Raw genomic sequence first — 27370 nt, 5'->3', positions numbered from 1 at the left:
GTCCAGCCCCCTACCCAAAGCAGGACCAATCCCAACTAAATCATCCCAGCCAGGGATTTGTCAAGCCGAGACTTATCCTCAGATTCCAGCAAGCCACAGAGGGAGCTACTGAACCTAACCAAGAGCTAAATGCCAAGGTGAGGGGAATTGAAGCCTAAGCTGCTGATCTGGTGCACTTGGCTGATCTCTGTGCTCAAGATCCTCAGCTGCAAGCCCTCTCCTGGAGTTAGGCATCTAAGCTCAATCAGATGCTTAGATAGCACATGCCCTAAAAGCTGAAAGAGTCTGTTTCCTAATCACATGCCATACCTTTCTCGTGGTTGCTCTACATTTCCCTGTGCCTGTGGGCTTTGATGTGAGTCCTGTGTGCTACTGCTCCTCTCAGTGGTAGCCTGCACCCAGCTTTTTGGTTTTGGGGTCTGAAAGGTCTTAGGCTTTCTTTGAGCATGTCTATAAGATAGGGCCTGTGGGTGAGATAAGTATCCCTCAGCCTGATTTGGAGCTTCCATGGTTTCTGCTTGAAGTCAGGCTGTGAAGCTGCATATCAGCTGTAGGGTGGCATTAGCAGCATTAGGACTTTTGTGGCTTTGTGAATGGTGATCAACAGAAACCTAGGTGCTGAGAGTCCTACTGGGGCAACAGAAATGTCAGTGGCATCTAAATGGTGAATTCAAGATTTCCAGTGTGTGGTAGCGTGGCCTCATAGAGCACTGGACTGGAATTCAGAAGACCTATGCATGACATTGGCTGCAGGGAGCAGTATGGGACTGTTGTGCCTCTTTAACTTTCCAGCCTGTGTTGTCTCTCTCAATGTTTTGCTCGTGACATCCAGCAAACCTTTCCACATCCTGTTATCACTCCGCACAACAGCATATGGAGCACCACACCCATATAAGTTGTTTGAATGCTCTCTAAGCCATTCATGAATCACTGAGACAAGGCCCCAGCCAAATTCCTCCCTAGCTCCCAGCACAGCACCTCAGGAATATACAGTAAAACTCCGATGGTCCGGCATCTGATGGTCCAGCACTCTTGATGGTCCGGCACCAGCAGGAACCCGGAAGTGCTCCAGGCAGATGGACCATTGGAGCTGCTCTGCCCCCAGCTGTCCCCGATTCAGGCGCTGCTGAAACTGACCAGCGGTTGACTCCAGGAAGCCCGGGGCAGAGCTGCTCTGCCCCAGGCGTCCTGGAGTCAGCCGCTGGTCAGTTTCAGCGGTGGCTGACTTGGGGCCACCTGGGGCAGAGAAGCTGGGGTGCTGCCGGGTTGGTCCAGTAGCGCCGAGGAGTGGTGCTGCGGGACCAACCCAACAGCATCCCAGCTGCTCTTCCCCAGGCATCCCCAAGAGCAGCTGGGGTGCTGCCGGGTTGGTCTGGCCGCGCCAAGGGTCGGCGCCTCTGGACCAACCAGGCAGCACTCCAGCTGCTCTGCTGCAGGCGTCCCCGATTCAGCCACTGCTGAAACTGACCAGCAACGGCTGAATCAGGGACACCTGGGGCAGAGCCGGACTAGCGGAAGGGAGGGCTATGAGGGGTCTGGGTGGCATCCCTCCCACACCAGACCCTTCTTAGCCCCCCTTTCCGATAGTCCGGCATATTTGATAATCTGGCACCCCCTGGGTCCTAAAGGTGCCGAATTATCGGAAGTTTACTGTATTGTTTATTTAACTGATTCATTACTTCATCAGTAAAAAGTAGATATACATCAGCCTTCATAAACCTGGACAGATACCAAACATTTCAGGCAAACTCTTTGTAAAGATAAACAGTTACACAAATTTGTCCACAAAAGATAGATATTAAGTGATAGCAAAAAATCAGAGTACACACACATACCCCATGCCTGATATCCCAGATTGTAGAGAGGTTGGGAGGTTCATCCAGTAGCCACCATGAGCTTTGCGATGGATGAACCTGGCACCCTTGGAACAAAGGAAGGATAAGGGGGGCCCAGATTTAGGAAGGTTGGGGGGCTCCTCCAGTGGCACAGTGGATAAAGTTTTATATATATAAAATGCAGTCTAAACTCTCAGCTCTGCTAGACTGGGCAGCAATAGATTAAGCAGTTTTTCCTCACTTCACTGGATACTGCCATCCTTAGTATACAGGTTTGTGTCTTAAACCTGGGCTAATCGCCTCTGTTGGGAATCTTTAGACTTCTCGGTGTCCCTGTTGTTTGCAGCATATGTGAAGACAGGAGAAAAGGCCAAGCATGGGGCCATATAGTCTGTCTTATACCCTCAGTCCTATGTGGTTGGAGAATGCAAGTCCAGCCATGTCTGGTGAACATTGCTGAGTCCTCAGGCAAGGTTGAGTAATTCCCTTAGGCCATGTCTACACTACAAATTATTTCAAATTTACTAAATTTGACTTATGGACTCCTGATTTAACAAATTCAAATTTGCGTGTCCTGACTATGGGGAATCATCACAATTAGTCCAAAATAGCATGTCCACAATTACCCGAGCCTGCCTTGGACTTAGAGCCCCCGGACGCACTTTGGGGAGTGCATCAGGAAGATGGATACTTCCTGTGGCTGCTTGATCCGGTAAACTGTGACGGTTGCTTAGAGGGGCTCCTTTCCACGCCTCCCTCTCACAAGGCACTTCTCCACTCCCTTCCCCCTTGTGGGACAGAAAGGAGATGCGGTGGGCATGAACCTTTGTGCTGCTCTGGTTGCGTACATAGATGCGACAGCACTGCCACCATGGAACCAGAACTGCTGCAAAGAAGTGCCATGACCATGGCTCTCGTGCTGTGTCTCATGGTGCAGTACTTTCAGATGGCCTGCATGTTACTTCAGTATGAGGATGAGGAGCATGACCCCTAGGGAAGCCCGCAGGCCCTGTTCAGCCAAGTCTTGGTGCTCCTGCTAGTGTGCACACCCCTCAATCCCCTGGACATAGTGGAACGTCGCTTCTGGTGGAGAGAGATGAGCTCGGACTGGTGGGACCACATCATCATGCAGGGATGGGATGATCAGCAGTGGTTTCACAATTTATGAATGCACAAAGCCACCTTCCTCGAACTCTGTGAGTGGCTCACCCTTGCCCATAGGCAACAGGACACCTGACTGAGACCCACCATCTCCGTGTAGAAGCATGTGGCCGTTGCCCTCTGGACGCTCTCTATGCCAGATAGCTACAGCTCAGGCAGGAACCAGTCTGAGGTGGGGAAATCCACAGTCGGGGCTGTGCTCATGCAAGTAGCCAAGGCCATCAACCACATGCTGCTACAGAGGGTCATCGCTCTGGGCAACATGGACAGCACTGTCAGTGGCTTCCTCAACTGTGCAGGGAGGGGACATAAATGGAACACACATCCCCATCCTTGCCCCCGACAAGGGCCTTGGAGTACATTAACCACACGGGCTATTTCCCCATGGTGCTGCAGGAGCTTGTGGATCACAAGGGAACTTTTGCCTCTTCTGAAAGATGCACACCGGCACTTTTTTCCCAGACTGGATAATCATAGTCAGAGAGGTGGACATGCCCATCATGATCCTGGGCAACGCAGCCTGCCCCTTGCTTCCCTGGCTCATGAAGCCCTACATGGGCAGCCTGGATCCCACCCCAGGAAGGAGGAGTTAAACACGAGGCTGAGCAGGTGAAGAATGATGGTGGAATATGCGTTCTGATGTTTAAAGGGGAGGTTCAGGAGTCTCTTCACCTGCTTGGACCTCAGTGAGCGCAACATCCCCTTCATAGTGGCAGTCTGTTGAGTACTCCACAACCTGTGTGAGAACAAGGGGGAGATTTTACTGTCAGGGTGGGAGGCTGAGGCAGAATGCCTGGCCAGGGAGTTTGAGCAACTGGATGCCAGTGCCATAAGGAGAGCACAGTAAGGGACTATGCTCGTCAGAGAGGCCTTGAAGGACACTTTTATGCAAGGCCAGTTATGTGATTCTCCCCTGTGACTCTCCACAAGGGACCCCTGAATTCCCTGTGTGTGCCTTTCATCCCCCTCTCCTCCCTCCCCTCTTCCCCGCAGAACAAACAATAGACAGCATTCTTGAAAAAGCAGGAGTCTTTATTTGGGGGACATACAACAGAGAGGGAGTGGGAAATGAACCTGGAATAGGGTAGGGGGGCTCAGGGATGTGTCAGGGACTGGTGGGGTAGCCTGGAGGCTCCTGCTGCTCTAGAGGGTCCACCCCTCCCCAGGGACCCTTGCAGGGGAAGCCAGCGAGTGGGTGAGTAGGTGGCTGGTGGCCCACTCCATGCACGCTGCCATGGGCTCCATCACTGAGGTGAGGGTGGAGAACATAGCTTCCTGCTAGCACACCAGCTCTTTCCAGGCGGCTTTTCTCTCCTGGTCAGCTCACCGCTCCTCTCTCTTGGCATCCTGCTCTTGGCACTCGAGACCGTGAATGAGAGACTTCAGGCAGACCAGCTGCTCCGTCAAGAGCTCATCCCAGATGTTCCACCTGTGGATCCCGCGGAGTCGGGTAGATTGTGTGGGAGATGAGAGATGTGCCCAGCTCGCAGCTGTGCCATCTGTGAAGAAAAGTTACAAGGACAGTCTTCACAGAAGACACTGCATGAAGCCTAGTCCTAATCTCTGAGACGACACCAAAGGTCTCAGTTCAGATGATGGCAATGTGTTTTGAGCAAGGCCATATGTTGCCTGTAAAGTGGGTACTTTTCAGGGCACAGCTGTCCCAGGAGAGCATCACAACACCCATGGCCCAGGGATAGGCAGGCATGGGAAGGTTCCGGGTAGGCCAGGAGCCTGCGGGCAACGGGCTTGGGGGGACACAGCTCAGCTTCTTTCTGTGCCCTGCAAACACTGAGTCTGGCACTGGTGGCGTCCCACAGAGAGAGAACTTCTATCCCTGCCCATTGGAAGGGGTGGGGTGTTGGTAGAGGTGTGTGAGAGCAGCAGGTGTTGCTTGTCAGAGAGAGTACTACTGGGTTCCCCTCCTCTTCCTCTTCCTGGCAGTTTCTCATGCACAGTAACAGTCTCCTCTGCATCACTGTGCTTAATCAGGAGTGAATTCTGACTGAATGCGGGAATAACAGGCTTGGTAGTGTGGACGCACAGTTTACTAACTTGAAGTTGGGGACATTATTTCAGATGAAGGACCTAGTATAGACCAGGCCTTGGTGTGGCCGCATGCAGGTGAGTCACTGAATTGTAGCTTTCTTGCTGAACTTTGGCTGGTGATAACAGTTCAGAACCTGCGTGGGTATTGCTTACTTCCCTTGTCATTGTCTCTGGATAGTTAGTATCTGGATGCCTCCCAAGTGCACAGCATAATTTACTGACAACCATACAACACATAATTTCATATGCATTAGTCTCATAACTTCATATACATATTTAGATAGAAAAAAATGACTTTCAGCAGCTTCTAACCTTTCCTCAGATCACAAAGAACCTGTTTAAGGTTCTTTGGTTGCCATAGTTCCAAGGGTTTCTCCCATTCAACAGAAGAGAGATTTCTGAGCGTGCCATTTAACTGGTAACCTTAGTCTGGTGTTTGGCACGTAGCACTCGCTGACCATAGTTTGTGATTCTCTGTAGTAACTGAGATACATTTCCCTCTCGGGAACAAATTCTGGTCTATCTATTATTAGCACTGTGTGTTTAACAATAGCAATTTTACATGGGGTCATTTCCTGCGTGGGCCAGGAGACTCTTCTTAGTTTGCACATGTTCTAGACACCTATCAGGGGTTATAATTGATCTTTGCTTTATTTGATAAAGGCCTTTCTTATCTTTCTGCGTCAAAGTCACATACAGGAACTGATTGAGTAAGCAAACATCCCCAATCTCTTTCTCTCCCACTGCGTTATTTTGCCAGTAGCCTCCTGCTGCCAGCAGCTGAGGGCTTTGTGTTTTCATATTTCCTAGCATATTGCTGTAGGCAAAGAGAACAATCGGAATGGAAAGAGGGAAAGTAAAAGATTTTGTAACTACAGCAGACTGATGGTGGCTTGAAGAATGAAGTATGAACGTTCCAAGAGAACAACCTGTCTCTTGTAAAAATCAGCAAGAGGTACAGGTACCAGGGCTTATTTTTTTTCCTGCTGAAATCACAGACAGCATTGGGTTCTACTCTTTTAGTCCAGACTTCAGCTGCATATTTCCCTACAGCTTGGCTTTCTCTGTGGTGGAGTCAACGTAGGCTGTGGAGTCAGGTACACTTCTTGGAGCCAATGTGTCTCCCATCCTCATTCCCCAAGGAAGATGAGTCACATTTTGTATGCAGTGTTACATTGTCTCCTGGGCTTCTTCATCCCCTCAGCCAATCTGCTGGTAATTGTGGTTGTCTACAGACTAATGAAGAAGAAAGAGGGAAGAAGCTACATGTTCATCCTCAACCTGGCTGCTGCAGACCTGCTAGTGGGACTGATGTGCATTGCAGAGGCACTAGATGATTTCCTGGATGGAGACTTTGACAAGAACTTATCCTATTGTCTCTTACGGATCTGCATGGGCATGACACCTTGCATTGGCTCTATTCTCACCTTGCTCTTGATTTCCCTGGATAGATACTTGGCAGTGAGGCTCCCTCTCTATTATCCTACCCTCTTGAACAAAAAACCCATGGTCTTCTCCCTCACTCTTCTGTGGGTGGTCTCCATCTTGTTTGGGCACATGCCTTTGATTTCTCCTTCCCTGCAGCAAAGCAACTACACGGGTTATTGTGGGCTGCTGTATGCAGCCAAAAGTGACTACCTCTATGTGACCTGCTTTGGGATCTTCATCCCTTCTTTACTGGTCATCATCTGTCTGCACATCTCTGTAGGAAGAATTGCCTACTCACAGCACAAGCGGATCTGGCGCACCTGCCTGCCAGCAGAACCCCTCACTGCTCACCTTCGCCACTTCAAAGCACTGCGGACAGTACTTATAGTGATTGTTGGCTTCACCATATGCTGGGGACCTTACTACTTGGCAGGCTTTGTGCAAGCTACTTGCAACTCCTGCAACCTGGCCGACGTGATGATGGATACCTTATTCCTGCTTGGAGAAATCAACTCCCTCTTCAACCCCCTCATCTATGCTCTGTATAGCAAAGATATAAGAAGTCAGCTGCCCAAACTGATGACGTGCAAGAAGAAAGGCCAAGTAAAGCCTCTAGCTGTGGTTCACTTTAAAATCCGAGCCCTTAATGATGTATCCACTGGAGAGGCTGACACACCCAATTCACCTGGGGGTCAAGTCACCAATACTACTCTCTTCAGCAGTACTAGCCAAAGCAAAATAGACCTCTTAGTGTCATGATCCAAGGTGGGAGAGAAGCTCTGCATGAACTACCAGTGAAGTGGAAGGTGAGATTGACAGTTTCTAGCATAACCTACCAGCCATCTGGACCTGGAGCATGTTGACTGATACTCAGATTTACTACTCTCCCTTTGTGTAAAAGGTGGCTGAGCTAGCAGGAAAAAAAATTAAAAATCAAAATCAAAACTTTGACCAAAAGGGTGGGAGTGACTGATTTGTAAAAATAGCCTGTAAGAGTTCTGTGTGGACAACTAAACTGCTAGGCTATGTCTAGACTGCCCCCTCTTGTGCAAGAGAACGTGCAAATGAAGTGAAGCGGTGAATGTCACCACGCCTCATTTGCATACTTAATGAGCCACCATTTTGTGCAAAAACCCCTCTTGTGCAAGAGCCGTTCTGCTTTTTTTTTTTTCAGGTAGAACAGCTCTTATGCAAGGGGGGGGCTGCATAAAAAGGAGCCGTGTAAACAGCTCCTTCTTGCGCAAAAGCCCCTTGTGCAAAAATGGTGACTCATTAACTATGCAAACAAGGCACGGCGATATTCACTGCTTTGCCTCATTTGCATATTCTCTTGCACAAGAGGGGGCAGTCTAGACGTAGCCCCATACTTTACTACCAGTGTTGTTAACCTCAGTGTGCTGCTGTCCACTCTTGCTCAGAGCTGGGTCATTCAGGAGTAACTTCTTTTGATGTGATGTTCATCAGTAGTAGTTATGCACAGGATCATTCCCTGTATGGGTCAAAGGGACTCTATTTGGACTTGTTTAGAAAGCCGTCAGCAAGTTATTATTTCATTTTGTTTGATGAAGTCCTTTTGTATCTTCCTGTGTCAGCCATGTTCAGTGAATGAATGAATCTGTCATCCTACCCAGGGGCTCTGTCTCTCCAGGTGAAAGCCAGATCAATCAGGATCTGAATTTCCTCTGTATCAAAATATATTGTGCATCAGCTAAACAACTCAATTCTGCTTTACAATAGGTAAAATATCCTTTCCTGAGCTTTTAAAATATAGCATGGTCAGAGGGCAATAGCCAAAAGTTGCAGCCACCCATCAAGTGATTGTCTGGTGGTTTATGTGGCTTCCCCTTGATCCATGTAGTACTCAGTGGATGGTCTCCTGGTTATACAAGACAGCATAATGAACATCATTTGGTAATCTTTGCTGGCCGTCTCAGCAGTGGGGGCAAGCATCAGGTGAGCCTGGAACCTAAACCATCCCAAAAAGAAAGCCCTCCTAGTTAGGGGTAGGAATACATGTGAAGGACAAAATGGGAAAGCTTGTGCTATTGTTACCTATGTGCAGAGAATGCAATCCACTAGATTGGATTGGGGGCTGGATTCAGTTCCTTGCTCTTTCTCTTAACATGTTATGTATGAGAGATCATGGGCAAGTCCCTTACTCTCTCTGTGCCTCATTCCCCAGGCGTAAAATGGGAATATTAATGCTTCCATTCTGCATGGTGGTGTGTGGGCTCAGATATTACATTGAGGCAGGCAGGCAAACAAAACAAAGCAGGTAGGGGAAAGTTGGCCAGGTGCTAGCTCTTTAACATAAGGTGAATGTAATTCCTACTCAATACAGCACATGAGCTCTGCCAGGAAACAGTTATGTACTCCCTTCCATTAGTACCGGTGTTAAATAGTCAACATTCAACATACACTGTATTGTTCACACGAATCCTTTTAGTAGTGATTTAACATTAAACATACAATTTATTCTAACATGGACTAAAACTGTAATGTTATATTTCTGAAGATTGGAATAGATTTAAAACACAATTTGTGGGGTGTGTTTGTTTTAAATACAGGTCAAAATGGTTCTCTATTCAACTAGTATTAGAAATTAGAAAAAGCAGCATCTCTTATTCACACTCCAACAGGGCATGCTTTGACACAGTTAGAAATCAGTGCATCTCTAAGGGCATCATTCCACAGCTACTTACAAGTAGGTATAATGCATGAATAATCCCATTTATATACTCATGGTACTAACAAAGTAGCAAGCACGGTCTTTGGTGGTGGATTACCAGCCTCTTGGATAGGAGTTTGAGTAACAGAAGGAAAAAAAGCTGTCCTTTAATTCAAGCTACTGTATACGATTCCTTTAAGCATTTTTTCTTTTGAATGTGTATAAACAAAGCAGTTCTCTTCAGTACATACATAGCTTTTCCAATAGCTGTAAATATTCCTAAGAATAATTAAACTAATGTTCTCTTTATGCAATACACACACTGCTAGACAGGGGCATTTATTGTAGCCCTTATAGAACGATCTACATCATCACTTATGTCAGAATCCTTACAAAGATACATTAATTTTAAAGCCTGTGTTGCAAGGTAGGAAGGGAGTTTGATTTTATCCCATTGCTCAGTAGAAGGGAAGTCTAAATAGCCTCGTAGTCTATCGAACAGACGCTGAATCCTTATTTTGCAGGCAAACAGCAGCAGTTCTTCTTCACATACAGGTTTTGGCGGTGGAAGTTGATCAGGGTGCCTTACCTTTGAGGGAAAGAAGGAATGTGGGTGGAGGGGGAGAGTAATAAAATGTTTGTTTAGAAAAGCAATTAACAGTTCCTGGAGAAGCAAAACTTTCAACAGCAAAAACACAAGCAAAACTTGCAAGTCACAGGTACCAGTCAGAAAAACTGTACCCAGCAACAGGAGCATAAACCTGGCTCCCCCATTCAACCCCTGTGAGGGTAAGGCACTCTCTCTTCCTATCTCATGGCAAGTCACATGTTGTATGCTCCTGCTAATTAAAGACTAAATTTGCTGGTCTTATTGCTTTTAATATCACAAGACAACAATGTGAAACATGTAAAATGCTCAAGTGATTGAAATAAAACATTTTAAACAAATTAAGATGGAGATACCCATCTGAAGGCATTTTAACTGACTCCAACAACAAGAGTGCTCTGCATAATTTAATCCATGCCCCATTCCCCATGTCTCTACAATCTACCTACAGAATCCACGTGCAGATTTCTGTATAGTGGGGCTGTTTTTGGCTGCTGCAGACCAATATATGGATTATTTGGGAGAGTGGTGGTGGAATTAGCAGGAGCACTTAGTCTAATTCTGAAAATAGACACAAACTTTGAGAAAGACAGACTAATTTATGCATAAAGGGATAGGACGATCTCTATTTTGAAACATATCCCACATCCCTTTGAGTTCAATATCCTTATCTAGGATTGCAAGTTTCTTTATATCTATAAAATTATTTACTGAAAGTTGTAAGGATATTTGTAAAGAGTACTGTCAACAGAACCCAGATCCATTACTGCCTGACTAGAAAAAAAAATCTAAAAACAGAGAGACTGTAAAGTGATCCTAGGAGAGACCCCTGCAGAGCAACACAGATTGCTTGTAATGGATTTCTGTGTGAGAAAACTAGTGGGTAAAAGACATGCTGAGTTATGGAGGTTTGTGGACAAGGAAGATAACCTGAGACTTAAGGAGGAGGTCCTATAGAGCAACAACAAACTGACGTAATCATACCAACAAGGTTGGGAAAATAGCCAAACATTTAACAGAAAATAGACAAGCTGCTTGTGGCTAAACAATAAGAGGGAAATTTAATGGCATGGAGATGTGTGGGTGATTCAATGTTGTGTGTGTGAGAGACTATGCTAATGTACCTGCACTTTTGTTCCCACGTTGAATTTGGCTTGTTGCCCCATAGCAAGAAAAGTCACCACAATCTTATCTTGTCCAACTATCCTGACACCAACATAGTGGTTCAAGGATATAAAGATGGGTTTAAATGAAACACGGGGTCCAGAACTGATCAAACTACTTGGCCATGTCCACATTCGCACCCTATTGCCCGATGGGTCTGAATATTGTCCTCCATGAATATTTATGTTTATCCTAAACAAGAAGGAAATAAATGAATAAAATTAGTGCTTTTCATAGTAGATCATGCATTGCTTTTACTAATATAATGTAAACTGACTCCTGCAAATGTTTACTGTTCTGAAATCAAGGAACTACTAACAGTCTGGAGGATTGGGCCCTTATATGTCTAACCCTAGGCCATAGTCATTGGGATTTGTTCTGCCGAGGTAGGTCATAAAAGAAAAGGGGGGGAGGGTAGTGGGCTTGATTTCAAATGGCATTGAAAGTCCTCAGCCCCTCTGGGAGATGCTCAACTCCAATTGAAAGCTAAAGCTGCTCAGGGAGTTTGGCTCCTTGCAGAGTTGAACCCTAAATACCTAGAAATAGAAAAACAACAACCTTTCACCCCAGTGTGTTTTCTTCAATTTACTGCACAGTTTCCAAGGCGTTATGTTTACTAACTTTACCGTACAGTGGTTTACACAAATGTATTGCTTATTTGTGGGGGCAGAGAGTAAAAAGTAGAATTGGTGTTGACAGTTTTCCCCATCCATCATCCCACTCTAAGGCTTTTTAGGTCCCAGGGAAGAGTCCTCAGTGCACAAAATGCAGAACTACAAACACTGTATGGCTTCGTCTACACTGCAAGTTTTTGAAGCAGAAAATAGGTAGTGTAGCTGCTTCTGTTTTGCGCATAAAACCACTTTTGCACCAGATCCTTAAGCCTTCCAGAGCGGAGTTTTTGTGCAAAAACGGAAACAGCTACACTGCTTCTTTTTGTGCAAAAGCCCCTTGCACAAAAAGTATTGGCACAAAATATGCTAATGATGTGACTCATGCTAATGAGTCCCTTATTAGCATATTTTCTGCTGCAAAAATGTGCAATGTAGACATAGCCTATATTATAGGGGTTGTTACATGTCTAGTTTAGAGGCAGTTATAATTTTCATCTAAGTCGTTACCTTTGCATTACATTGACTATATATGGGCCCCGATCCCACAAACATTTCATACGTGCTTAAGCCGAAGCATGGTTCTATTCACCTTAAGGGGCTTGCTTATGTGCATGCTAACCTGTCTGTAGGAGCACAGCTTCAGAACATAAGTAAAACTTCACACTGGAAAGTACCCAACCTAAGCCATAGCTTGGCATTTTAATTTATTTTAAAGGTGCTATTAAAATGCTCATTTTTAAACAGAGGAAAATAATTCTTCTGAGCTACAGATGTGTCAGCATATGCTAAACAGAAAACAAAGGTGAATTGATTTACATGGACATACCATACAATTCCATTGGGATGATAGCAAGTACCTTTGCCGCTGGACTCAAACACTGCTTGGATTGCTGCATTACTTGGATTGTCTTCCTGTACTACACAAATATAACCTCTCCTCTTTTGCACAATAATAACTGCCAGATTGCCAGATGGATAGCTATGTCCAGATAAGGGGTTCAATGTCTCATTGTTTGGCTAGCAGAACTTCCCTATTATCAAGCAATCAGTAGTTTTGATCAGTGCATTATAATACAAAAGTCGTCACCTCAGTGTAGGGGATTGTTTAAGGCAGTGAGGCTGAACTAGCAATGTTTTAACCAAGGGGCCCTGCTTAGGCTGGCCTTTTAAGATAAGCTGGGCTCAGCCTTGCCTGTGCCCTGGCAGCTATCCTGCAGGTGAGTGTGATGGTGATAATTATAGTGACTTTCCTCAGCTGCAGGGAGGTCCGAGCCAGCTGCATACACAGAATGGAGAACTCAGAGTGGGAAGAAATAGAAGAACTTTTTCCCCCCAGGAAGTGCCTGGGGGAGTTGAATTGGAAGAGACTTCCCATGGAAAAGGTATGGTACCTTTAGGGACAATCCTGAGATAGAGCCTGTTAGAGTGGGGATGCCCCTGAGGGAAGCTACCAGATTCCATGGGAAAGGGAAAGAATGGAGGGAGAAAGCCAGACTCATAGATGCTTATGCAGGACTTGGGAGTAGTGGCTAGGCCAAGAAGAGCAAACCTCAGTGTAGGGCAGCAGAACTATTAATTCAATATTTATGTGGACTTACAGTTGAATCTCATATCACCCTGGATGAGAACTGAACTTTTAAGTGACCTGGTAGCAGGATAAGGTTACAAAGAAGACTAAGACAGGCTACTTTGGAGCCAAGGAGATGGCCAAGTCCCTTGTAACAGAGGATGAATGATAGTAAGAGCAACTGCTTACAAGCTTTCAAGAGAATGTCTTATTGTAGCCTGTCAGGAACCCTGTGTACAGGTGGTCTGTATGAAAATAGAAAAGAGTGGTAAGGGATGGAGGAATCTATGCAGGCATTTTAAATAGAAATGATTCCTTGCAATAGTAACCAAAGAGGGAGGTAATGACACTCTTGGTGGTGCATTGTTGGAGAGTTTGCTGCAAAGTAAAAACAAGAGGATCTTAGAGTGTTACAATGGAAAAGAGAGTTTCCGGACTATGGCGTCACTTGAAGCTGTTATATTTCTGTTGAGTTTAAACAGTTTTTGATGTCTTATAAATTCATGGCTTGTAACTGTCCATGGTATCTACTACATGCTCCTTTTTAAACATATGACACTTCTCCAAAAGCTTAATCTTATATATACCAATTAAAAGTCATTTTCAAGAATGGACATGCATGGGGAAGGGGAGAGGAGGCATATATCAGCAGTGTTTGTTATAAAATCTTACTGTGTTGCCCCTGCTACCCTCTCACATAGAAATCCAATCTAGTGCTTCAAACAGGCATCTGCTTTTCATGAAATATTGTCAGGTAATGCTCAGTTGTGACTATACAACAGGGGTATCCAAACTTTTTTCAAAGAGGGCCAGATTTGATGAAGTGAACATGCGTGAGGGCCGACCATTTTGCCTGACATTCTTTGAACCATTAAAATTAAATGCAAATTAACTATTTTATGCAAAGTTTATTGCAAACGGCATACTTTTCATTTCGTCACATGATGACAAATCTAAACAGGTGTTAAATCACTCTGCCTTTCATATCTGAAGGCCAGATGAAAAAAAAATCCAGGACGCTGAAATATATGTCAGGAACATTGTAAAGTACATTACATATTATTGGTAATAAAGGTTGTCTGTCAACTTTTAAGTTCAAAAAATATGAACAGGAACATAACACCAAGTATACATGTTGTGTCCAAATATATTTATAACTGATTTAGACCAACTGACATTAACTGAGATTTTACAATGTATTCATCTCAATACATATGGATTCGTTGGGGGCCATAAAAGATAGATATTGCCAAATTACCTGTGGGGCCGTATTAAACCGGAACACGGGCCGCAATTGGCCCGCGGGCCGGACTTTGGACATGCCTGCTATACAACGTACATAGCTTGCAGCTATCACTGCAGTAACACTTAGCACCTCTCCAGCAGCTGCAGCCCTTTAGCATAAACAGAAGTTAATCCTCTGTCAGGAACAGCTTTCTTAGATTTAGACTGGAATTGTTGGCCTTTATACTCATAAAATACTAATGACCATTGCAAGCCTAAATTGTCAAGTGAGTGGTAATTTTTGGGTGCCTAATTTGACACAATGTGAAGGGACCTGACATTTACATGATAGATATTCAGTCCTTCCTGAAAATCAGGGACAATTTAAGGTGTCACTAGTGGCTCTTGAAAATCTCAATCAATTTTTTTCATTGAGTGTTTTGTTTGGGCTGTGTTAGCAAATGTGAGTGATACTTCAAGTATTTTGAGGTAAAAGGAATTAATCTGTTAAGATGTTACCGAGTTGCTGGACTGCTTTGGTACATGAGCCTTGTGAAGGATACAATAATTGTGCTGTACCATCTGGAAATACGGTAAGGAACTTTCCTCTGTGTCTGTAGTATTTTTCCAGGAACTGTTGCTTCACTAGCTACATATTAAAAAGAAGAGAAAAATGCTGAGTGGAATCATCACATTAACCTCAAAGGTGCAAGCTAGCTCCCAGCTGTTCATGTGTTTATCTTCTGAAGAGTTTAGTGCTTTATTATATCCACTGTCTACAGGAAGGCCTGGTTCTTAGCTTGGAGTTTAAAAAAAAAAATTGTCTCCCACCCTCCACATGTCACTTGGATCTGTCCCCTGAAGACTTTACAATCTAAGGCCATGTCTACGCTACCAGTTTCCACACTTGGGTCACAGGCCTGCCCAAGTAGGCTGCTGGCCAGCCTGCAATGCTTTGTTTATTCAAGTGTCAACACCCATGGAGCCTCACAGCTCCCATTGGCTGTGGCTTGCCATTTTTAGCTAAGGGGAACTGTGGGAAGCAGTGTCAGTTCAGGCCACACATTTTCCTACAGCTCCCCTTGGCTGGAAACAGTAAACTGCAGCCAATGGGAGCTGCAAGGCTCCATGGCTACGGATGCTTGAATAAACAAAGTGTCGTGGGCCTGCCAGCAGCTTACCCAGGTGGGCCCACAACCCAAGTTTGAAAACGGGTGGTCTACACTACCACTTTTGACTTTATAACCTATGTTGCTCAGGAGTGTGGAAAAAGACATCCCTTGAGTGATGTAAGTTATATAGACCGACAGGCCGATGTGCCCAGTGCTATGTTGGTGGGAGAACTTCTGACAATGCAGCTACTACTGCTTGAAAAAGTGGTTTTATTATTTTGACAGGAGAGCAGCATAGGGCATCTACCCAAGTTTTCTTACAGTAGTTTGGCTATGTCTTTGCATTGATACAGCTGTGTTGCTGTAAGCTTGCTAAAATAGCTATTGCCTAAATCTAGAACAAGGTGGTGGTAATGGTAGCCATACAATTGCTTTAGACATACACCTGAAGGGTTGTGAATTTGAACACCAATCTCCAAACCACTGGGTCTAGTGACTTAATAACTAGATCCTGCTCCCCTGCTACGTGTTTCAGCTCATTTTGTTTCTCAATGAAAGGACTGCTCTATATTCCCATTTCAGTCACAAGCTAAGATGGAGGGCACTACCAGGTAACAAAAGGAAATTATCAAGACTCTGATTATTCAGAAACATCAAATACTGAAGTCACTAAATCTGTCCCAGTGTTGATTGACTGCTGGCAAAGCAGTAAATTGCTGGCTAAGGTCTCTCTGATAAAGGAACTGATGGAACTGCGGGGCAGAATATGGTGGAGCGTGGAGAGATCAGCTCTCTAAACTCGGGAGTTTGAGTTCCTGCCCTCTTGCACCCTATTCCCAATGATAAGGGGCAGTGAAAGGCCTATATATCATTTAAGTCCCCTTAGGTCCTTCTTAAATGGTACATGGCCCTGTGCAAAGAGGTGAATATCACCCTGGAAGGGTCAGACCCAAGAGTGGGGATCTATCACAATGAAAGTACAAGAGGTGTTACCTTTCCACCTGCAATGGTAAAGTCACAGCAAGTAACATTGTAGTTAACTGCCTCATTCTCATCTTTTTCATCTGCCTCATAAGGCATGAGAGTCCAACCTCCAGGGGAGGGTGGCTCACGGGAGAGCTGGTATGAAATGGTTTTGAGTTGCTTTGAGTCTAAGGAGAAAAGAAAAGAGTTACATACTTATAGGTGAGGCACTAGGAGTATAACCTAATATTAAGTTTGCCCAAACTTTCCCATTAGAAGACCCTGTTTTCAGTTTCCTGTAAATTGCAAACATCAACTGTTTTGTCCTGAAATTTTTCATGCTAAGTGTCTGCCCTGGCTTGACTGTTTGTTTTTGTTTGTTTGTTTTTTGGTGGGACTATTTCAGCCAAAATGGATTGGCCATTTCAGAGAAGGCAGCTATGGAAAAATAAACTGTTAAATCCTTGATACCTTCTGTCTGAAATTCTCTGGTGCCTACCTGCTTTGTGACAGAGTTGAAAGTTGGCAGAGGGGTGGTCTTTGTGTCAAGGATGTGCATTTTGCCATTCCTTTGGAAATCTGCCCAAATTATAAACATTTGAAAAATTCAGTCTCTGTAGAGACTTGCTAATGCTTATCAGCTAAAATCTCTGAGAGTTCTGTCCTCATGGGGCATGTTCCCTCCTCTCCGAGATGTCCTCTTTCTTATTTATACAAAATTTGCATCCACATCCGTATTTGCAGAAATAAGCTGTGGATATCTGCATTCGCATCCACAGATGCAGATACCCATGGATATCTGTTTATTTGCAGTGTTCTAGAAATAAAAACTGTATCCACATCTGTATCTGCAAAAATGAGCCATGAATATAAAGCAGATACCCACAGATATAAAATGGATGTCTGTGGTTTTGCAGGGCTCTATATTTATCACACCTTCAATTTCTGTGCATTCTGCAAGCTTTCTCTGTGATAATTTTATGTCTTCTTCCAGATTGATACAAATGATAGATAGTGTAGGATCAAAAACAGATCTCTGCAGGACCACACTAGAAACATGCTTGCTTAATGACAATTCACCATTTCCAATTATATTTTGAGGCTTAAAAGTGATCTGATTTTTAATCTATTTAAAGTGTGTTAATTGTATATCATTCTAGTTTTAATCAAAATACTGTGCAAGAACATGTCAAATTCCTTACAGAAGTCTATTACATCAATTTAAAAAACAACAAATAGTTCTGCAGCATCTTAGAGACTAACAAAAATGTAGATGGTATCATGAGCACAAAAGTTCATGATACCATCTACATTTTTTGTTAGTTCTGCATCACCTTAGAGATTATTTGGCTATGTCTATACGGTGCCTGTTTTGTGCAAGAAATATGCAAATGAGGCTGTGTGGAATATTGCTGAGCCTCATTTGCATAATTAATGAGGCTCCGTTTTTGCACAAGAGGCTTTTGTGCAAGAGCCATTCTTCCTGAAAAAATGAGAAGGAACAGTTCTTGCGCAAGAGAGGTTTTTTGCGTATGTAGACAGCTCCTTTTTGCACAAAAGCCTATTTTGCATAATTAATTAGCCTCTGATTTTGCACAATAGGCTTTTGTGCAAAAAGGAGCTGTCTACATACGCAAAAAACCTCTCTTGCGCAAGAACTGTTCCTTCTCATTTTTTCAGGAAGAATGGCTCTTGCACAAAAGCCTCTTGTGCAAAAACGGAGCCTCATTAATTATGCAAATGAGGCTCAGCAATATTCCACACTTAGCCTCATTTGCATATTTCTTGTGCAAAACAGGCGCAGTATAGACATAGCCTTAGTCTGTGACTGAAAAAAACCACAAACATAGTTTATTAGATGATGAGCATAGGGGTAGCTATCTTGTTAGTCTTTAAAGTGCTACATAGTCCTGTATTTTGTTATAGCTATCCCTCTGAGACTTTTATTACATCAGTGACATTCCCTTTATCAACCAAAGTTGTAATCTCATAAAAAACAAATCTAGTTAATTTGACAGGATCTGTTTTCCATAAATGCAGGTTGATTTGCATTTACATGACCCTGATCAGTGACTCCATTATCTTACCCTACATCAATGTTGGGCTGATAGGCCTATATTTTCCAGGTCATGCTGTTTACACTTTTTAAAACCTGGCACATTAGCTTTCTCCCAGTCTTCTGGAACTTCTCCAGTGCTTCAACACTTACTGAACAGCAATATTAATGTCAGCTCTCTTTCAGCTCATTTAAAATTCCTGGACACAAATTATCTGGGCATAACTTTAGAAGCTTCTGTTTAAGATGCTCCAGAGATATTAATGGAATGTAAAGAGTGTTATCACTAGATGTGATTAAATCATCTGTTTTTTCCTGCAAGTACAGAACAGAAATACTTAGGCTGTGTCTAGACTGGCAAGTTTTTCTGGAAAATCAGCCGCTTTTCTGGAAAAACTTGCCAGCTGTCTACACTGGCCGCTTGAATTTCCGGAAAAGCACGGACGATCTCATGTAAGATCGTCAGTGATTTTTCCAGAAATACTATGCTGCTTCCGTTCGGGCAAAAGTCTTTTTCTGAAAGACTTTTGCGCAAAAGGGCCAGTGTAGACAGAACAGTACTGTTTTCCGCAAAAAAGCCCCGATCGCGAAAATGGCGATCGGGGCTTTTTTGTGGAAAAGCGCGTCTAGATTTGCCATGGACACTTTTCCGCAAAAAGTGCTTTTCCAGAAAAGCGTCCTGCCAATCTAGATGCTCTTTTCCAAAAATGCTTGGAACGGAAAACTTTTCCGTTAAAAGCATTTCTGGAAAATCATGCCAGTGTAGATGTAGCCTTACTGAATACTTCTGCCATTTCTGCATTATTATTGATAATTCTTCCATTAGCATCTAGCAATGGACCTAAGCCTTTATTAGGATTTTTTTTTGTTCCTAACATTTTAGAAACTCCTTATTTTCCTTAACTCTACTCGTCTGGCCACAGATTTCTCCTTATGCCTGTTTGCTTCCCTTATCAATTTCTAAAACTCCTAACTTCTGATTTTTTTTTCCATTCCTAATGCCTCCCCTTTCTTCCTTATCTCATTTATAGTCATCTTCACTTCTCTCTAAATCTGGTCAGATTTTTTTTTTTAACCAAGACAGGCTTCTTCCTCAGTTATGGAATTTTGGCCATCTACTAAAGTGTTCTTAAATGATTCCCAATTATCATTGAAGAGAAGTAATAGATTGGAAAGGACTATCAGGGCAAGAAGACTGAAACTGAGATGACTGACCAGAGGAATGGTGACTAGAATGGGATAAGAAAGGAGAATGGAATAGGGACAAGGAGCCAGTTAAACCGGGTGCAGCACACCACTAAAAGACTGACTGGCTGGCTGTGGGTAGCAGGGGGTAATGAATGTATGTGTGTGGGGGGGAGAGGGGAGCAGTGGGACCTGGCACCCACAGCAGGGATCTGCCTTCAGGAGAAGCTTTGAATAATGTGCATCAAAAAAGGCCCAGGATCACACATTGAACAATGTGGATAAACAAAAGGTTTGAATAGCTTCTCATTAATCAAGCATCCTGTGCACTGAATGAAGCATGGGCTTGTGGAAAAACTAGTATGTGCTCATGTCACAGCAGACTGTACGTGTGCAAAGGGGCCAAGAGAAGGTTGCCTGTCAACCTTAATTCTGGCATTTCCTAACTGGCTTTGCAAACGGTGTGTACTGTTAAGGTAGCATCTGTGTAAAATTGTATATTAAAGCAAACAGTTCAAACACAAACCTTTGAAGTCTGTATAAAAGAACCCACCTGTGTAACCCTGTAACACAATGGTGCCTATTTTTTTTCACACTAGAAGCCACCTTAATCTAAAAGGGATGGCACACCTGATAATAAATTAGGCCATGTCTACACAGCAGTGTTGTAGTAGTGTGTGTCTACACAGCAAGCCCGTTATTTCAAAATAACAGGCTTCTTACTCTGACTCTTGTAATCCTCATTGTACAAGGAGTAAGGGAAGTTGGGGGAAGAGTGCTCTATTTCAAAATAATTGCTATATAGACAGCGCCAAAAGTCGAAATAAACTATTTTGACTTAAGCTACGCTAGTTGCGTAGCTGAAGTTGCGTAGCTTATTTTGAGTTTGGCCCTGCTGTATAGACATGCCCTTAGAGAGCAGTCATTGACATCCACGTTCAGTGAGAAAGCTGTTTCAACTCACACAAATTTTCAGTTGAAGATCATTGTAACAGTTAAAAAAAAACTCACAATCAACTAACGTGGTCTGCTCTGCTGCCATGAAGGCAAACTGTTTTGCCATTTGTCTCTCCTGTTGCCTACAAAGCAAAAACATACAGGACATCAATTCCAAGCTTCTTGCTTTGAAAGGTACAAGTACAATTCAGATGTCCTGGCAACAATAATGCAAGTTGGCTGATTTGTGACAGGTATTTTGGGTCTGATTCTCCTTTTACTTATGCAACTGCAAGTAACTCCATTGATGACAGTGGAATAATGTCAATATGAAATCTGTTCACAAAAGGAGAACTAGGCCCATTTATAAGTTACCGTATGATGTAAAATATGATGGTTACTTGATTATTGTTTGACCAGCTCTATGAATGAGCTAAAAACTGTAAGGTATGCAAATATGCCTCTTGTATAGAAAATATTTGATGTCTTGCAAGATTCTGTAACTGATATAGATAGACAGAACATAACGGAAAGTACAGAATATGGAGGTAAGTGGCAGAGTTGGAAATTTCTCTTGCTTATGATGAGGATATTTACTGTCATGATAAAACGAAAACAAAAATTCTGTCAGTAACACTGAGAAGCTGGAAAACAAAGCATTCTTAAGCTCAGAACTCCTGTGGTCTGATAAGACTGAGTCAGAAAATATGGTTTTTCTTTGCACTCAGTGGCTGAGAAGTCTGGTGAGTTCTAAATTAATAGACTGTGTGTCAGGTTTTATTTTTGGAGGAAGACTTCTGCACTCCTATGAGTTATCTTGACAAGCTGACCCAGCTTTTAAATATGCAGCATCTTTTGAAACTGCTATGACAGTAAAAGCATACTAGATTTCAAGATGGGATGACTAGAATAGATCCAGACTATGCAGATTTCCTAATCAGAAAATAATGGCCTCTCTCTTACAGTTTTGTATCCAGCACAGCTTCAGGTAGGTTATGCTGGCTCAACACACTTCTAAAGTCTGCTCAAGAATCTGTCCTAATAAGCCAATCCTGGGCAAGCCATGGCAGGAATGGATTAAGAAGAAACAAAACAGAAAATTGAGGACTGTTACCTAATGCTATTCTGTGATATTCTCTTTAAGTTTATAATGCGTTCAGCTTAATCTTAAATTTGGCACATAGTGCATTATACTTTCATTTATAGGAGTACTTCTAAATTATAGAAGTACATGTAACTCCTGCTGAAACTGAGTGATTAGGGATAGAAATGTTCTTAACTTTTTCCCTGACACTTTATTTTTGTTTGTTAAGTTTGTGGAATTGGCTCAGATATTTGCACTTGCTTTTAAAGGCTTCCTTTTAAGGGCAGAAAAACTGGAGTGCACAGTAAAATAAGCAGTATAATGGATGATCAGTCCATACTGCAGTGGGACTACCACTCTATCCAATTAATCTCTTTTTACAACTGATAGTTGTGCAGATGGCTAGAATTAGTTTATCTGGTTATTAACCTTCAGCTTGGACATGCAAAAGGCTCTACTAATGCCCTCTCGAACTAGATTTGTACAGCTGAGCACTGGCATTAGCCTATTTCTACTGCTCCTTGCAGCTCCATCCTATTTTGCTTTCCTCTTGCTTCAAGGAAGTAGAGACTTCTATAAAGTCACCATTTCATTTGATTGGTGGTATTTGGTTGTGTTGCTACTGTAGGTAGTGATGGAATTTGGAGGGAACTTTTTATTGTTTACTCATTATCTTGCAGAAGAGCAACCTGCTCTATTGTCTTGAATACCTAAAAGGTTGTGGGAGGAGATGTATTCTGCATGGCTACTCACAGAAGTATCATTTGTTACTAAAACAATCTAATAAAATCCCTCTAAAGTGATCTAAGTAGTAATATTGTGGGATTGTAGGGGAGTTACCATAGATCTTTGAATGCCATTACACCAAGGACCTGACCCCATACATATTAGGGCTGTCAAGTAATTGAAGTTAATCGCAAGACTAATAAAAAAAAATTAAACAGTAGGATGGCAACTGAAATTAAATATTTTGGATGTTTTTCTACATTTTCAAATATACTGATTTCTATTGCAACTCAGAATACACAGTGTATAATGCCCACTTACTATTTTTGATTACAGATATTTGCACAGTAAAACTGATATAGCACTTTTCAGTTCACTGTACAAGTACTGTAGAGCAAACTCTTTATTGTGAAAGTGCAACTTACAAATGTGGACTGTTTTGTTTTTGAGTACAGTTATGTAACAAAACAAATGTAAAGCTTTAGAGCCTATAATAAGCGCATTCAGTCGTCGTCCTTGTTCAGCCAATCAGTACAAACAAGTTTGTTTATATTTATGGAAGATAATGCTGTTGGCTTATGTACAATGTCACCCAAAAGTAAGAAAAGGTGTCCGCATAGCACTTTTGTAGCTGACATTCTAAGGTGTTTAATTTGCCAGATATGCTAAACATTCATACGCCCCTTCATGCTTTGGCCCCCGTTCCAGAGGACATGTTTGCATGCTGATGATGCTCATTAAAAATGTATGTGTTTAAGTTTGTGACTGAAATGCTTGGGAGAACTGTATGTCTCCTGTTCTGTTGTACCAACATTCTGCCATATTTTTCATATGATAGCAGTCTTGGATGATGATTCAGCATATGTTGTTCATTTTAAGAACACTTACACTACAGTTGGTACCTTCTTTGCAGTCTGTAAAAATGTGAGATTTCTAAAAATAGCTACAGCACTTGATCCAAGGTTTAAGAATCTGAAGTACCTATCAAAATCTGAAAGGGACAAAATGCAGAGCATGCTTTCAGATGTCTTAAAATAGCAACATTCTGATGCAGAAATCACAGAACTGAACCACCAAAAAAGAATATCAAACTTCTGTTGGCAGCATCTGACTCAGATGATGAAAATGAGCATGCATAGGTCTGTTCTGCTTTGGATTGTTATTGAGCAGAACCTGTTGCCAGCATGGAGACGTCTTCTGAAATGATGGTTGAAGCATGAAGGGACACATGAATCTTTAGCATATCTGGCATTTAAATGTGTCCTTTCATTCTTCTTGAGATGCTGATTACAACAATGCCACACGAATGCCTGTTCTCACTTTTGGGAAACACTGTAAACAAGTGGGCAGCATTATCGTCTGCAAATTATAACTAAACTTGTTTAATAATAGGCTGAACAAGAAGTAGGACTAAGTGGACTTGTAGGCTCTAAAGTTTTACATTGTTTTATTTTTGAATGCAGTTATTTTTATACATAATTGTATATTTGTAAGTTCAACTTTCACAATAAAGAAAATGCACTGCAGTACTTGTATTAGGTGAACTGAATACTGTTTGTTTTGTTTTTTATAATGCAAATATTTGTAATAAAAATATAAAATGAGGACTGCACACTTTGTATTCTGTGTTCTCATTGAAATAAACATATTTGAAAATATAGAAAACATCCCAAATTATTTACGTAAGTGGTAATCTATTGTTTAACAAAGTGATTAATTTTTGTAAACGGTTGACAGCCCTAATATCACTTTCTCTCTCACATACAATATAACTTTGAAGAAGTGCTGAAAACTCATAACTCAGATAAATGTCAAATTTGCCAGTACTGAGCACCTTTGACAAGTGGGTGCTGAAATCTCTTGTTCAGTTTTGTTACCTTAAAACAGAGTCATCCAAAATGAGCATCTCACTGAAAAACATGGCTTAAGCATTTGGGGTAATATTTAGGCCTTAAATACTTATGTGTAGTATATGATGTGATGATGAGTCTGGTTTCACCTATTCTGGAGATTACTAAAGCCAAAGATGTCACTAAAATAATATCAAGTAATACACAGTGCAAGTGGAGAGTGTGCTAACATGCTGACCAGGCACTCTGGACTTTTCCTGACATATATTCCACCTATTTGTTGCAGATTCTCTTTTCACTCCCATTGAGCTTCTATGCATTGTCTCCCCCAGGTTAGAATGTTGCTCCTGAAAAGAACTACATGTACAGCATTATATTAACCAGCAAATAGTACCTCTGATACGCTTTCTCCCTTGCTTTCTGCCTGTCCGCTTCACTGCCGTGGGCTGCATGAGGGTCAATGGAGATTGACTCACTTCTAGAACTCTCATAATATTTTTTTTCAGTAATGATGTACTCGTAGAGATCCTGATTTTGCTCACAACAGAAAAACTGAAAAGCAAAGCAGTGGTGTTACTCCAGTAGGGGCTGATTCATCGAGAAGAGCTGTGAATTCATGATTCATAGAGAAGCGCAGTTGCTTACTGTTTCATAATCTTCAGAGGTTGGGTCGAACGCCTCATAGGAAGGAAAATGTTTCAGCAAGTTGCCACAGTACTCGCATGTTGCACTAAATTCCTCTTCAATCTACAACGGGAATGGGAGAGGAAAACAAGGATTTGTACATCTATCTATAATCTTCCTATTCTAGGAAAAGGTGGCACCTTTGAAAATGCCAGGTTTAAATTCTTTTACCTCAGTCTCTGCATGCACAACCAACCTTCTGAACTATCAGGACATTTTGAAGACTATTATTGGCTCACTTTTATTTCCTAAGGAGATTACCAAGCATTCTAAGGCTAAGTCTTCACTGGCACTTTACTGTGCTGTAACTGTCCGGTTTAGGGGTACGAAAACACTCCTCCACCCCCCAGCACAGCAAGTTACAGTGCTCTACAGCGCCAGTGTGAATCAGGCTACTGTGCGGGGAGCCACACTCCCAGTGCTGTTAGCCATTCCTCTTGTGGAGGTGGTTTACATAGCGCTCGGAGAACTCTCTCCCAGGGCTTGTGCTGTGGCCACACTTTCAGCACTGTGCTTAAACTTTTACAAAGCCTAAGTTACCCAATTCATTTGTTTGAAGATTATTAAGAGCTGTCTAGCTCCTGCTGAGTTGGTGACAGAAGGGTCTGGGCAGTGTTGCATATTTATAATTGCACAGGTTCCTGGCAAAAAGTATTTTCAGAGACTTTTTCCTCCTTCCTCTGTGGCTTATTTATTTATTTCACAGGATATTTCTTAGTCCCAGTGCAATGGATAAAATCATTCATATAAATGATCAAGAATGTTTCAAGGGTAGCTCTGGTCAGTGGAACACTCTGTTTCTGGCTCCCAACCCTGACAGAATGATGTTTAGATTGCGTGGCCATTATCTTATTTCTGAAGCAGTGTTGTCCCTGTTAGAGAAACATATATCACATTGGGCTTCCCAGCACTATGTACTGTGCATGTATCTTAATATATAAACCACAATAAAACTCTATATCTCAGTTTTTGTGAAAACTAGATTTTCTCCTAGAAATGTATCCTCAGCATTAAAAAAGTGTGGATGCTTACACAATCTAATATTTTGGTAGGTGGCTTACACATTTCAATGCCTTAGCAAAAGAAAACCTATCCCTTCTAAAGAAACCCTTGCAAGATGAGTTTGACAGAAGGCAGCATCCTACATTGATTAAATGTTTGCCTCCTGCGACTCTTGGAAGTTAATACAAACACAATGTAGCAGAAAGAAATATCACCTGTATCTCCAGGTCTTCTCTTGATGATTCTGGCTTATATGCTAGAATAGTTGGTGGCCCAATGTGGGACAGTGTGCGCAGAGATTCCTCAAACAGCTTTATGAAATCTTCAGTAAACTTAAATTTGAAAACAGTGAATTCAGTGTAGAGTCAGTTCTTTTTTAGCGAGAAAATTGTTAAGAATAAAATGTATAATTGTAGGAACCAGGGGCACCATACCTCTGTGTCGCACAAAATGCCTAAACTGCTGAGATCTTGTGACAGGACTGCCTCTATATCTGAACAGCAGCAATGAAATTAATTAGGGAAGGCACTGTGTTCCAGGAGAGCATTTTTTCCTAGTCTCTTGGGAGGAATTCCCTCCCTGGCTTTTCAACGCCCCTCTGCCCTCTTCCTTCACACACCCCACCTAGCTGGAACATCTTTGGAGTTTATCAGAGCACTGCTCCTAAACCTTTGTTAGGTTTATTGCCCATCAGTGTGAAACTCTTCCTTACTTTGGCAGAGGAAGGGACATATAGGCCTTTATCCCATACTGTACTCAAGCATGTGCAGTAAAACATTAGCTTAAATTTAAATAAGGAATAGTTCAATTGAAGTCAACAGGATTGCTCACTGCTTAAAGTTAAGCACTCAAGTGAAGTGATGGATCTGGGCTATAGTGGCTACAGCAGTTCCCATCTCTGCTGTCCTGAGAAGCAAGAGCTTGGAAGCTAAAGATGGGCAAAACTCCTATTAAGTCTTCTAATCCAGTGTTTCTCAACCAGTGGTACGAGTACCCATAGGGGTACTCGAGAGAAGTCTGGGGAGTACATCAGCACAACTGAAATTTGAAGAAAACTGAATTTGTTTTAAGTTTTACAGTGCTTTATTATTTTTGCACTTTTTATACCCAAAAATTTCATCACCCACCTGGCAACGATTAAGTTGGTTAAACAAATGTGTTGCAATGGTAGAAAAAAATGTGTGTGTCTGAAAACTGTAGGTACTGGGAGATACTTATTTTTTTTTTTTTTTTTTAAAAAGGGGTTCTATATTAAAAAAAGGTTGAGAAACACTGTTCTAATCCATCCCTTGTCAGTGCAGGACTGTGTCCCATATTTAACCTACACATACATATCCCAAGCAAAGGGTTTCCACCATTCCCCTCAGACAGCTATTCCTAATCCAATAGATAGGAAAAGCTTCCTGCCAGCCCTAGCATCTGTCACAATGACTCCCATTACTCAGTTATACTTCC

General features: G+C 42.5%; 2 protein-coding genes and 1 long non-coding RNA gene across 6 annotated transcripts in view; 2 read left to right on the top strand and 1 right to left on the bottom strand.

The window, feature by feature from the left end:
* The first annotated feature begins 1427 nt into the window (after positions 1-1427).
* On the top strand, positions 1428-7530 carry LOC102448060 (glucose-dependent insulinotropic receptor). The gene has a single exon (XM_075937717.2). The coding sequence runs from the start codon at positions 6192-6194 to the stop codon at positions 7230-7232; it is 1041 nt and encodes a 346-aa protein (XP_075793832.2). The 5' UTR covers positions 1428-6191; the 3' UTR covers positions 7233-7530.
* Positions 7531-9464: 1934 nt separating this feature from the next.
* Positions 9465-27370, bottom strand: part of ERICH6 (glutamate rich 6) — a 33127-nt gene continuing 15221 nt past the window's right edge. For 2 of the 4 annotated variants that reach the window (XM_075937718.2, XM_075937719.2), the window contains exons 9-18: positions 26350-26408; positions 26131-26247; positions 24875-24976; positions 24624-24781; positions 20645-20712; positions 16423-16580; positions 14881-14966; positions 12353-12505; positions 10873-11104; positions 9465-9730 (exon numbers count right to left, since the gene is read on the bottom strand). In XM_075937718.2, coding sequence (XP_075793833.2) covers positions 9467-9730; positions 10873-11104; positions 12353-12505; positions 14881-14966; positions 16423-16580; positions 20645-20712; positions 24624-24781; positions 24875-24976; positions 26131-26247; positions 26350-26408 — 1397 coding nt within the window. In that variant the 3' untranslated portion in view covers positions 9465-9466. Of the gene's footprint in view, positions 9731-10872; positions 11105-12352; positions 12506-14836; positions 14967-16422; positions 16581-20644; positions 20713-24623; positions 24782-24874; positions 24977-26130; positions 26248-26349; positions 26409-27370 lie in introns of those variants that run through there. The other 2 variants (XM_089780819.1, XM_089780820.1) reach the window with 2 other exon arrangements.
* The window catches only part of LOC142830772 (uncharacterized), a 47098-nt gene continuing 32226 nt past the window's right edge, over positions 12499-27370 (top strand). Inside the window, exon 1 of the long non-coding RNA XR_012906242.1 lies at positions 12499-12908. This is a non-coding gene — a long non-coding RNA (uncharacterized LOC142830772). The remainder of the gene's footprint in view (positions 12909-27370) is intronic.

This window comes from Pelodiscus sinensis, chromosome 10 (assembly GCF_052426305.1).
Source record: "Pelodiscus sinensis isolate ZL-2025 chromosome 10, ASM5242630v1, whole genome shotgun sequence".
NCBI lineage: Eukaryota > Metazoa > Chordata > Testudines > Trionychidae > Pelodiscus > Pelodiscus sinensis.
This window is presented reverse-complemented; position numbering and strand designations above follow the sequence as displayed.